We start from the raw sequence: 12169 nt of genomic DNA on the forward strand, positions 1-12169 counted from the left end.
CTTTTCTTTTTGTTGTTAATCAAGGTACCATAGACAGAAAGATAAAACACAAAAATCTTCAAGACCTTGATTTCCACACCAGTTACTGTAAACAAGATGCTCTGTGAGTGTGTAAAGATTAGAGACCTCTAGCATTCGAATAGTATGTGCTCTTACAGACTCATTCTACCAGAGAGATCCAGCAGAAATTCACACCTGGCAGATATTCATGAATCCTAACTCAGGGATTCTAATATGAAAAAATATACTAGAATTACACTAGAAACAGTTCCAAAAATCCTAAGAATATACTACATAATTGCATAAAAACCTGCTTTTTCCCAGTTTTTAAATTTATTATTATCAACCCAGAAACCATGCTTTTAAGTCAGTTTTACTTTACCACCACCCAATTTCTATTATGACAAATTATTCAGGGCCCAGTATTTTCAGCAATTTTAAATGTTCAAGTATTTAATTTACTACACCTGGACAACTGTGAAAATACACTCTCTATTTCTGCACTTCAAAGCACAGCTATAGCACCAAAAAAATGGCCCAATCCTGAAATACCACTCCCTTTAAAAGATACACACCAAAAACCACTTTGAATCTTTCCTTTAAAGCCGGTGGCTTAAAAATAAGTACCCACAAGAAAACATAAATTCATATACATTCTTGTGGAAGTAACAATTTATAATATTCATTTGTAAGAGGCAACACTCTTTCCAGACCTGCATTTCTGCAACAGTCATGAATAAACACACTGCTCCGAAGCACTGAGCATCAAGATGCATGAAGCATGCACATGGATCTACATTACCTCCAACCTTAGGGCCACCTGCTGAACCAGGCTTTCTCCCACTGTTGACTGGATTTCCAGATGTCTTAGGTGCAGGAACCTTGAAGGCTGAAGCAGCTGATGACGGTCTATTTCCATCCACTGATTCCTCATCATCAAAGCTTTTATCTGCACAAAGCATAAGGAAATAGATTCTTAAGGAAGCTAAGCTTTTTACCATTTTTCATTAAGACTCAAAAATAAAATAGAGTTACAGAGAAAAATCATTATTTAGGTAGGATACAAATAAAATATAAAGATCCTTTGAATAAATACTTATATATTGGTCAACACTTTACAAAATAACCTCTGTGATTTAAAATAAAAAATACCATATTGTCACATTTCCTATACATACATGTCAAAACATTAAAGCAAGCACATCAACTTTAGTGCAGTCAAAGCATCTCTTTTTGATGCTCGTAGAAGCATTTTCTGCCAGCCCCTCCCATAGTCAATCTTGCAGCACGCCCTGCCTTATTCCTATGCCCAGATTTCTGCAACTTACAATCACAGATCCGTTTGCAAATCAGCCGCCTCATTCCTCCGAATTTCCCTCACCCTAGAATAGGTCCTAATAGTTCACATGGCCAAATACAGTAAATTTGATACTAATCAAAGATTCTATCAAAAATAGATAGAAACAACCACAGAACCACCACTGAGGTTTGTGCCGGCATTTTTCTTTCTCTTCCCTGCCCTAGGTGCTGCAACAGCCAATCAGCTGCAAGGTGACATCATCTTATGGCAGCAACTGCTAGATGAAAGGTAAAAATTCTCCATGCATTTAAAAAAATCCTCTATGCACTTACAATGTATTCTCTAACAAAAATATGAAAGCATTTCATACTAAAGATCTATAAATGTAGGTTTGTTTTCTCTTCCTTAATACACATGAAAATTCATATACATAGGACATTAGGTTTTAGGCAATAATCACTGTGCTGTGTGCTACTGCATCAGGAAAGCATGGGAACAGCAGGGCTCACTGCTGTACATAATTAACTCTGTCTGCAACCTCACAATGTGCTGCCTACGTAGCAACAGAAATGAAACCCAACAGTCTCTGCTCTTAAGTGACTCTCAGGAGTTCTGCAGTCTCCTTCTGGAATATTCACAGTCACACAGCTATCATCTCCTCACACACAAGCTCACCAGCCTCCAGACAATTCCTCCCTCCCCCACTCACAAGACAGATGCCATGTACTCTGCTGAGAAACGGTTTCTTTAGGACCCTGCAAAACCAATCCTGACAAACAAGATGGGTGAGGCAGAGAAGCAGCTTTACCACAGGCTTTAGACCAATGTCAGAATCTTCTTCCTATCCCTTCCGTTTTCACCATACAAACGCCCACTCATCCAGAATAAGTGGTCTCCATGAAAACATACCACCAGTATTAGATGGGGCAAAGAAAAGGCTGCTTATTAGAGAAAAGAAAAGATCTAAAATCATGTTCCATTTCAGCAAATGTTTTGTTAACATCACTTCTACCCCTCCACCCTCTGCAAGCCAAACTCATCTTCTCGTTTAAATACAACATTCTTTTATCCTAACACAATTAGGAAGCCAGTATGGAGAAATTAATGAACTTAAAACTTGTGCCTTAAATATATTAAGAATACCAAAACAATTCAAAATAAACTTTTTTGGTTCATCAATATAGTCACACACACAGAACAAAACAGACACAAAAATCTTCAGAAAGTCAGGCACTTAAACAGATGAGGCAGAAGTTACCATGGAAACGGTGTTCCTTTGCTATACACACAAGAACTGAAAAGCATCCCTAACATTTAAAAAAATTAACTCTTAACATTCTCAAGCTACCAGGATTTTTAAGCTTTGTTAACAAAGCTAAGCATACAAGTCCCAAGAAACAAATAATAAATTTTCACAAATGACTGTCAGTCTAATCAGTACTCTGTGCAAAGATTACCTTCACTTTGTGTCTTCTGAGCAATCCCCAAACCCCTAACTAAGCCAGTCAGTTTGGAACCCCACAGAGCAATAAAGAAGTAGAGTATCCACCGTGGTCTCCTGTGTCCCTTCACTAGATAGGAAAATAATATTGGAAGTTTTTTGTTTTAGTTATGGTGTAGGAAAAAAAACCACAGTTTACTGCTGTGCATTCCACAGCTCACAGACATATGAGCTATTCAGAGTTTGTAGTTATTATAAAGCTGCGTTCTTGAGAGAAAAACAATTAAAAGGATCGTGGATTCAACACTATTGGCAAGTAGTATACAAACCAGAGCTCAAGCATCTCTAAAGAATTTAAAATAGGAACTATTCCAAGATTTGGTGCTTTTCAATAATATTATGCTAATTTTAAGATCTGAAAATATTTTGTATTTTGAATTTGAAGATTAGGAATATTCAATTAAATATACTTAGACTCATACAAATATTTCAAACATAGAAAAAAAAGACCAAAATCTGAAACACTCTTGGTTCCAGGCAATTCAGAGAAGGAATATTCAACATGTAATTTATTTGAGACCACAGAAATCAAAGATGCATTTAGTAATATCCATGGTAGTGCCCCTTAATGTGGTATTCAAACAAAAGCTCACAGTCACCTGACATTTGTTAGAGATGTATTTTAAATTATTATTACACTTATTTATTCTGTGTACCCAGGTGCTATGGCATTCACATGGAGGTCAGAGGACTGCTTTCAGGAGTTAGTTCTCTTTCTATCATGTTGGTCAAGGGGACTGAACAAGACATCAGGCATGGCAGCACCTCCCTAAAATGTGTGAGGACGCAGTCTGATACACTGCTATTTAGGACGCCTCCTAACAATCATGTGTGAGCCACTCTTCTATAGCAGAGCTTGGTAGATTTTCTTTTTAACTAAAAAGATCACATGGCAAGTATCATAGGCCTTGAAATCTACATATAAATGTGCAATTGCTCGATTATGACATGATAACAACAAAGTAACCCACAATCTGTAAAGAAATAGGGACAGCTATGTTTCAGTACCACAAGAACAACTGAGATTAGTCCACAAAGTCCTTGTCTAGGACAAAAAACAAAAGGAGTAAATGTATACAAAATGAAAAAAAAAAACAGAAAAAACCTGATAAAAACATTAGATTAAATTAAACCTGAAAGGCTATAAAAATTTTAAAAAGATAAAAGAAAATGATTTTTTGTGCTAAATACATGAATTAAACTTCCTGTGTACTGAAGTACCAAAAAGCAGCTTTTATTCTAAAATGAACTAACGTGTGTTATTCTTTGAAGAGGTGAATTTCAGTTGGGCTTTCTTTTTCTTTCCAGTGACCTTTAGTGCAAGAACAATTAGACATGAATAGTCACTGAATACATTTGTCTCACAAACTAGTTAGAAAAGGTAAATTTTTAAAGTAATCTCTTCTTGGTGGAGGTTATAACCAGAAATTATTTTTTTCAGCTTAAAACTACATCAAGAAGGGAATTAGAGAAATGGTTCAGCAGTTAAGAGCACAGGCTGCTCCTCCAGAAGAACCCACATAAAGGCATACAGCTGTCTACAACTCCAGTTCCAGGGGAATCTGACCCCTTCCCCTTTCTGGCATCCTCAGGCTCTGAATGCACATGGTGCACAGACATACATGCAGGCAAAACACCCATACACATAAAACAAAAGTAAATCCTAAAAACAAAACAAAAACGACCCTAAAAGGCTGAAGGGAGGGCAGTTAAAAGCACTTACTGCTTTTGCACAGGACCCAAGTTCAGTTTCCAGTACCACAAGCACCCATAAGTCCAGCTCCAGAGAATCCACATCATTGGTGGTTGCACTCATGTGCACATACCCACAACTACACTCACTGGATACAATGCCTGATTTTTAAAAACCTTAAAAGCAACCAATGTTTGACACAAGAAACACAAGACTAGAACCAGCACTTCAGAGCTTCTGTTCTACTGCCGGTGAAAGGAACAAATCCAAACCCATGATATGCAAGGAGAAGTTAGAATACCAAATGACGACAAATTCCTAAGGTTAAAGGGAACCATAAGTCAACCCTTATTTTCCTATTGTCTATTTCTTTTTCCAAATCATTTACGTAAGAGAATGAGCCAAGGACTTGGAGATGGCTCAGTGAGTAAAACGCATGCTATACAAGTGTAGGACCTGAGTTCTAATCTCCATGCCTGCATCAAACTGGGTGAGGCAGCACACACATCTGTCACCCCAGTGAGCCTATGGAGAGATGAGAGGTGGTTTTGTGGGTCTGGCATATGCAGTAGGCAAACACCAAGAGACCTGAATCAAACAATGTGGAAGGTGAGGACTGAAATGAAACGCAAGGTTGTTCTCTGAGCCCATGGTCACATGAACTCACAGACATACACGCAAGCATTCATGTGCATGAACAAAACACCTACAATCACCAGTATCATCATAATACAAAAGTGAAAAGACAAGCAAATGAATAAAATTGGGGAGTAGGAGGGAAAAGAAGAGACAGACAGGAAAGTAAATCAAATCAAGTGTTTCAGTAAATGAGCCAGATACTCAGGTCCTACTTATGTGGGCTATAAGAGCAAATGCAAAACTCGTAGGAACATCCCAAAGGTATTAGGTATTAGAGGACAGGAATAACTGAGCAGGATAAAGCGGCTATCTGTGTGATGGAAAAGGTGACAGGAGGGAGAACAGGGAAATCAACAACTGAAGGAAACAGAGTGAGAAGAGACTGAAACAGAGGAAACAAGATACCACAAGCAAGAACAAGTATGAACAACTACTAGGAACAGGTGTGCTGAAAATACTGCATTTCCTCTGTGAGTTCAAGATGTTAAAAAGAACTAGAGGGTAGAAAGCCAGTTAAATGGCTGTAGCGCTGTCTATACGAGGAAGATTAAACAGGTAAAGAAATGGAAATAGGACATGTCAACAAAGATGAAGGAGGAAAAGGTGACAGAAACAGACAGGAAGGGAGGAGGAAGTCATGGAAATGGGAGGGGATTATGGAGGAAGCTATTGAGACGTGAAGGGAATTGAAGACGCCTGTTCTAGAATCTGAGACCTGGTTCCACGAGTTTTGAATATAGTCTTTTTTAAAATGTCAATTCTCTAGTTAGAAGAAGCTCCTTACAGAACTTCTTTTATTTAGATGCATTCACAAATAAGAAACACTAGTTTGTCTTTTGTTACTTAAATGAGAGAGAAAAAGGATGAGCAGACTAGAAATAGCAATAAAGTTTTATTTCTCAAAAAAATCTTACATAAATGTGGCAAAGCATGACTATTTCACAAATCTAGGAGGCAGGTACATGGAAAGCTGTACTGAGTGCCTGCCTCTGCTACGGTTACTACACTGCGTAATAAAATAATCTTAAGAGTAAACAACAACAACAACAACAAATCCCCAAAAAACTCTTAAATTCTTGAAGGCTTCATAAAAAGTAAACAAAACCAAATCAATGTTCACACACTAGTGAACAAAAGGGCAAGAAAAATAAATTGTTTAGTAGGTGCTAGGCTGTGTGGCCTAGACAAGAGTTAGCAAAACAATGAACTGAATTGTTCTTCACTCTGGGTGGGGCACAAAGAAAGATACAAACAGAAGAGGATAAGGAGAGAAGAAGGATCAACTACAGGAAAAAATGGAGGAGACTAAAAGAAAAAAACAGAGGAAAGGGAGGAAGACAGAATGAGAGGAGAGAACCAGATCAAGTGAGGAAGTAAGCTCAGCCCTCTTTGTCTTCAAAAGCATATGTGGAAGTTAGGGGAGCACTATGCTGCTGGCCCACAATCCCACTCATATGCCCCAAAACAAGAGTTTGGAAAAGCAGGTTTTGTTTGGTCTTTCATTTTCTTCAGTAGAACTCCATCTATTTTATGTCTTTTAGGAAAACTTAAATTTCCTGTCTAGTACCCACAGATTCGGCTAGTCTTTTCAGATGAAAACCTCCAAGTTAGCATTCACATTTCTTGCATGGACTCCTTCAAGCCCATGTCACTTATACGGGTATAACAAATAGTTTTAAGTTTTTAACTATGTTTGGTACGGGATGAAAACGACAGTCAGGTGATTCTTCAGTTCTTAAAATTAACATAATTAAAAGTTAGTAGACTACAGACTAGATGAAGGGCTATTTTCCTCTTTTGTTTTTTGTTTTTTTTTTAAATATTTATTTATTTATTATGTATACAATATTCTGTCTGTGTGTATGCTACAGGCCAGAAGAGGGCACCAGACCTCATTACAGATGGTTGTGAGCCATCATGTGGTTGCTGGGAATTGAACTCAGGACCTTTGGAAGAACAGGCAATGCTCTTAACCTCTGAGCCATCTCTCCAGCCCTCCTCTTTTGTTTTTTGCAGACAGTGTCTCACTATGTAGATTTGGCTGGCTTGGAACTCACTATGTAAACAAAACTGATCTAGAACTCAAGGGTATCTACCTGACTCTGCCTCTAGAGTGAAGCTTCTTTTCTTTTTTCCTTTTCTGCTTTGAGACAGTATTTCTCTGTGTAGCCCCGTCTGTTCTGGAACTCATTCTGTAGACCAGGCTGGCCTCGAACTTATAGAGATTCGCTTGTCTCTGCCCCCAAGTGCTAGGATTAAAGGCATGGACTACAACTGCCTGGCCAGAGTCAGAGATTTTAAAGGTGAACATCTGGAATAACACCATGTCAATGTGGTTTCTTCATCCACAGACAACTGCCCTTGTTTAGAAGAACTTTCTGGAACACTGACTTTGCTTCCACCACACTGAGTTATTGGATACAGTATTTTAGCTCCTGAAATTCTGTTCTGTAGCTTTAAGTATTCGATCTGTAATTATCAAGATCGAAAGTTCATGAGCAAAGCCTTCCAGACATCTCAGCTTCTGCCCTGTACTTGTTTTTTAAATTCATTTGGTAGCAAAATCTGAACAAAGCTAAACTCAGTTTATGGCAAAACATAATAAAACAAACAGTCCATTTTTTTTCTTTTTATAACACTCAATATAAATCTGCACATATTAACAAAAATTAACATGTATGATTACGGGGCACTACTGCCTTAAGCTTGGCAGGAATTGCTACATATTATATGAAATAAGACCAACCAGTCCTCCCAAGGTTTCTTTTTATTTTATTTTATTTTATTTTATTTTATTTTTGAGACAAGGTTTCTCTGTGTAGCGCTAGCTGTCCTGGAATTTGCTCTGTAGACCAGGCTGGCCTTGAACTCACAGAGATCTGCCGGCCTCTGCCTCCAAAGTGCAGGGATTAAAGGCGTGTACAACCACCAACGACCAGCACTTCTTTTTTAAATGGGGTCTTGCCATATATTGCAGGCTGGCCTCAAATTTATAATCTTCCTGCCTCTTCTCCTACATCCCAGAATTACCACTTTTTTCTTTTCTTCTTATTGAAGGCAGGTCACAATTTCACATGTTTTTTACACTCTGTACATCATGTTTAGGATACATGTAATCCAAAGTAATTGTGTCTAAGATACACATAAAACACAAAAAGTTGTTCCGTCTCACAGGGCAAAAAGAGCAAGAGCAAGCCAAAACCTACACACAGGTCTCACAGTATTAATTTTGTGCAGATTTTCTTCAAGAAAACAACTAGTTCAGTAAAAACCCTAAAACTAGGGATTTACACACAAGAAATACACTCCTTACTAACTAGTTTCTCATACCACAGTTCCTCTTTCACTTGAAGCTATATCCTTCCTTATTCTAATTAAAACAACAAGCAATAGGACTTTGGGTTTCTGGGCCGTTATATTCTTGCACAGCCAGTGAGGGCCAACGAGCATGGTCCTTACTTAATGGCTAAATTATCAACAGGTTAGTAAACAAGAAATCTTACAAGTACCACTCATGTTTAAGGAAATGCACAGGATGCTCTATCACCTTTCTTCTGTCTGGCCCCACAGGTCCTCCTCCTCAGTGCTTTCTGGTGGCACTTCCTATTTAACCCAGCCACCCTGTCAAAGTCTTCTCTGTATTCCACAACTTTTCTAAAGTGTTTCATCTATTCTCCATGCTAAGTATTCTCGAAATGTTGAGAAATTTCCAGTGCTCACCTCTGGCCTAGAACATCTCGTGAGTTCCAAACCCATACAACCACTATCTTTGACCTGTCCCCTAAGGAAATCATCCTCTATGGAGATTTCAAAGGCATCTTCAGTTTAACACAAATTACTACACCAACACTACTTTTAAGTCTTCCCATACCCGTGTGATAAATGACAACATTATCTCTGCTACTCAAGCCCAAAAATGTGGGAACACACCCTATGCATTCTCCCATGACCACATCCACCATCTACCAACAGTTCTTGTCCTATGTAACTCCCAGTAATATTGGAAGCCCACCTATTTCTCGTTACTTCTGCTGCCACTCCTAATCTAAAGCCAGACTTGCACCACCCTGTCTACAGTACTGGAACAGCTGCTTTACTTATTCCATTGTTTATATTCTTGACCTCCTTTCAAACTACAAGGTAGACAGTGTATACCCTACAAAGATTTTGGATCAAAGGATATTGAAATGATAAACACAAAGCAACCTATATAAAGGATAGATCTAGTCAATGACTAGATACAAAGACAGCCAGATATTGTGTGTCTTCCTGACAGAAACCCAAATCTGGATCTGGTACTGTACCTCTTAACCCTTCCCAAAACAGTTCCACAAACTAGGGACCAAACAATTAAACATATGAGTATATGGGGGTCATTTTCATTCAGACTACCACAGTCAAACAAAAACATCACTCTTGAAAAATCTCTGTTAGCCAAACAAAACACCCAAATAAGACTCAGTTTCGATCAAGTCACTTGAAGCATTTTTAAGAAATACAGTAGGAGGCAGAGGCAGGCAGATCTCTGTGAGTTCGAGGCAAGCCTGGTCTATAAGAGCTAGTTCCAAGACAGGCACGGAAGCTACAGAGAAACCTTGTCTTGAAAACAACAACAACAACAACAAAAAGAAATACAGTGGATAGAGATACAGGTGTGATGGTACATGCCTGAAATCCCAGCACTTAGGAAGAGGCAGGAGGGTCAGGATTTCAAGATCATTCTCAACTACATGAGACTTTCAGAAAGCCAAACACACAAACAAAAGATTAAACAAAATAATCAACAAAAGCACTACTATAATGCAATTACCAAGCTATAGTATGGAAGATACTTACCTGACAGATGCCAAGTAAAAGCCAAAAAGAGAGATCATCTCTACTGCTGATAAGAGAGTATTATTAGCCAATAATAGTGGGGAACCTAACTTGAATCCTAGTGTAAAAAACTGAAAAAAAAAATTATAAAGCAACTGAGATCTAAACACTGAAATCATTAAAAATTATAATTTGAATCACTTTACTCTATTTTCAACATCCATACAATAGAACCCAATACTATAAGCCACAGTATAAGAGTGAACATGGACGCAAAGGGCAGAATAAGTGGGTAAACCCCTAAAGAATGTCAGCACATTCCTACAAGATGCCAATAACAGGGATGGTTGACCACTGGGGGAGAACACTTTATCAAAGTTGCAACGCAGATTTTTCCCCCTCACCCGCAGACAGGGTTTTGCTTTGTAGTACACGCTAGCCCTGAATTTGTGGCAATCCTCCTGCCTCAACCTCCAGGTGTTGGGATTATTTCTTTGTGTCCAGCTACAAACCAGAATCCCAAGAATCTAACTGCCACAGCCTAAAAATTATCCACCTTGCAGAATGACAGAGAAGTGGCAATGCCTATGACAGAAAAGACTACAAGGAGCAACTGAAAATCTATGGGATGGTTTCATCCTTAAAACCCTCAACTCAGAATTTACACACCTACAGGTAGTGCACACACAGCTTGCACGAATGTGTAGGGTGTATTTATAAAAACAGACACACAGAGACAGAAAATCCAGGCACACACACACACACACACACACCCACACACCTTTTGAAGAAGAAACTACTGGAAAAAGAAAATGCAAATTCTTGGAACTACTTAAACTTTTGTTTGCCAAGGTTAAAGGTGTGCATGATAAAATGATGTTTCTCAGGATGCACAGGAAAGAGAAAGATGAAACAAAATGCACTAAGGACACAGTGGAACAACCTAATACTTCCAGCCTATAACTAGGAACAACTATTCCTTGAGGAGAGGCAGACGCAAACAAAGGGATGAGACATATAAAAAGAAAAAACAACAGAAGGGAAAGTTGAGGAGGAACATTCAGTAGAAAAGTACTTTGTGTACAAGAATGAGGACCTGAGTTCAAATCCCCAGGAGCTATGTACACAGCTGGATTTGGGGGCAGCTTCAATAACCCCAGGTAGGGAGGGATAGCTCTGGAGCTGGCAGGTCAGCCTACCCAAAACAGTGAGTTCTAAGCTCAGTGACGGAAAAATAAGGTGGAGACCAACAGAGAAAGACACTTACAGTGATCTCTGGTCATGTCACAATAAAGCATGCACACCTAAATGCCTGTGCTCACAACCATGCACAGCATACACACAAACATATATATCTATCTATAATAACTATTATATTATTATTATTATCATACAATAGAAAGCAAAAATCTTCATAAATAAAAGCTAGAAAAAAATTTTTAGACAGGCAATGGTAGCACATGCCTTTAATCCCAAAACTCGGGAAGCAGAGGCAGGCAAGATTACTGTGAGTCGGAGGCCAGCCTGGTCTACAGAGCTAGTTCCAGGGTAGTCAAAGCTACACAAAGAACACTGTCTCAAAAAAAAAAAGTTTTTAACTTGTCATTAGCTTGAAAATAAATATTCAGTAAAATTATTAGAAGATGAAACTTAGAAGATTTCATTGAACAACTTAAAATACATTTAAAGACTTTGCTGGGGTTTTTTCCCCTTTGAATAGTAGGAGGAAAGTTATCTTTTTGTTTGTTTGTTTGTTTTGTTTTGTTTTTCGAGACAGGGTTTCTCTGTGTAACAGTCTTGCTGTCCTAGAACGAGCTCTTGTGGACTAGGCTGACTTTAAACTCACAGAGGTTCGCCTATCTCTACCTCCAAGATCTGGGATAAAAGGCATGTGCCACCACCGCCCAGCTGAAAGTTACCTTTTTTTCCCCTGAAAGTTATTTTTAAAGACTCAAGACCTTCAATGATCCAATCAAGAGATAATGACAATTTGAACCATACCTGGCATCAATAAAATTAAATAATGTCATGAAATACACAAAGGCAAATATAAACGAGGTTCATAAAAGATAGAAATTGTACAGAAATTTGTCACTTAAATTTTCAAGGCAGCAGCTGTTAAGAACATTGAACTGTAATATTCTAAAAGAACAAAGAAAAGCTGTAAACCTTTAAAGAGGTCAATTTCATTACCGATATCAGGTTTGAAAATAATGTTGCT

At 38.3% G+C, this 12169-nt stretch overlaps 1 protein-coding gene across 40 annotated transcripts in view; it reads right to left on the reverse strand.

The window, feature by feature from the left end:
* Clasp2 (cytoplasmic linker associated protein 2) overlaps positions 1-12169 on the reverse strand; it is a 173905-nt gene that overhangs the window by 113969 nt on the left and 47767 nt on the right. For 29 of the 40 annotated variants that reach the window (XM_085688948.2, XM_085688947.2, XM_085688946.2 and 26 more), the window contains one exon: positions 803-949. In XM_085688948.2, the coding sequence (XP_085545074.1) occupies positions 803-949 (147 nt within the window). Of the gene's footprint in view, positions 1-802; positions 950-1328; positions 1520-12169 lie in introns of those variants that run through there. The other 11 variants (XM_048424332.3, XM_085688978.2, XM_085688979.2 and 8 more) reach the window with 3 other exon arrangements.

This window comes from Myodes glareolus, chromosome 4 (assembly GCF_982192425.1).
Source record: "Myodes glareolus chromosome 4, mMyoGla1.1, whole genome shotgun sequence".
Classification (NCBI taxonomy): Eukaryota; Metazoa; Chordata; class Mammalia; order Rodentia; family Cricetidae; genus Myodes; species Myodes glareolus.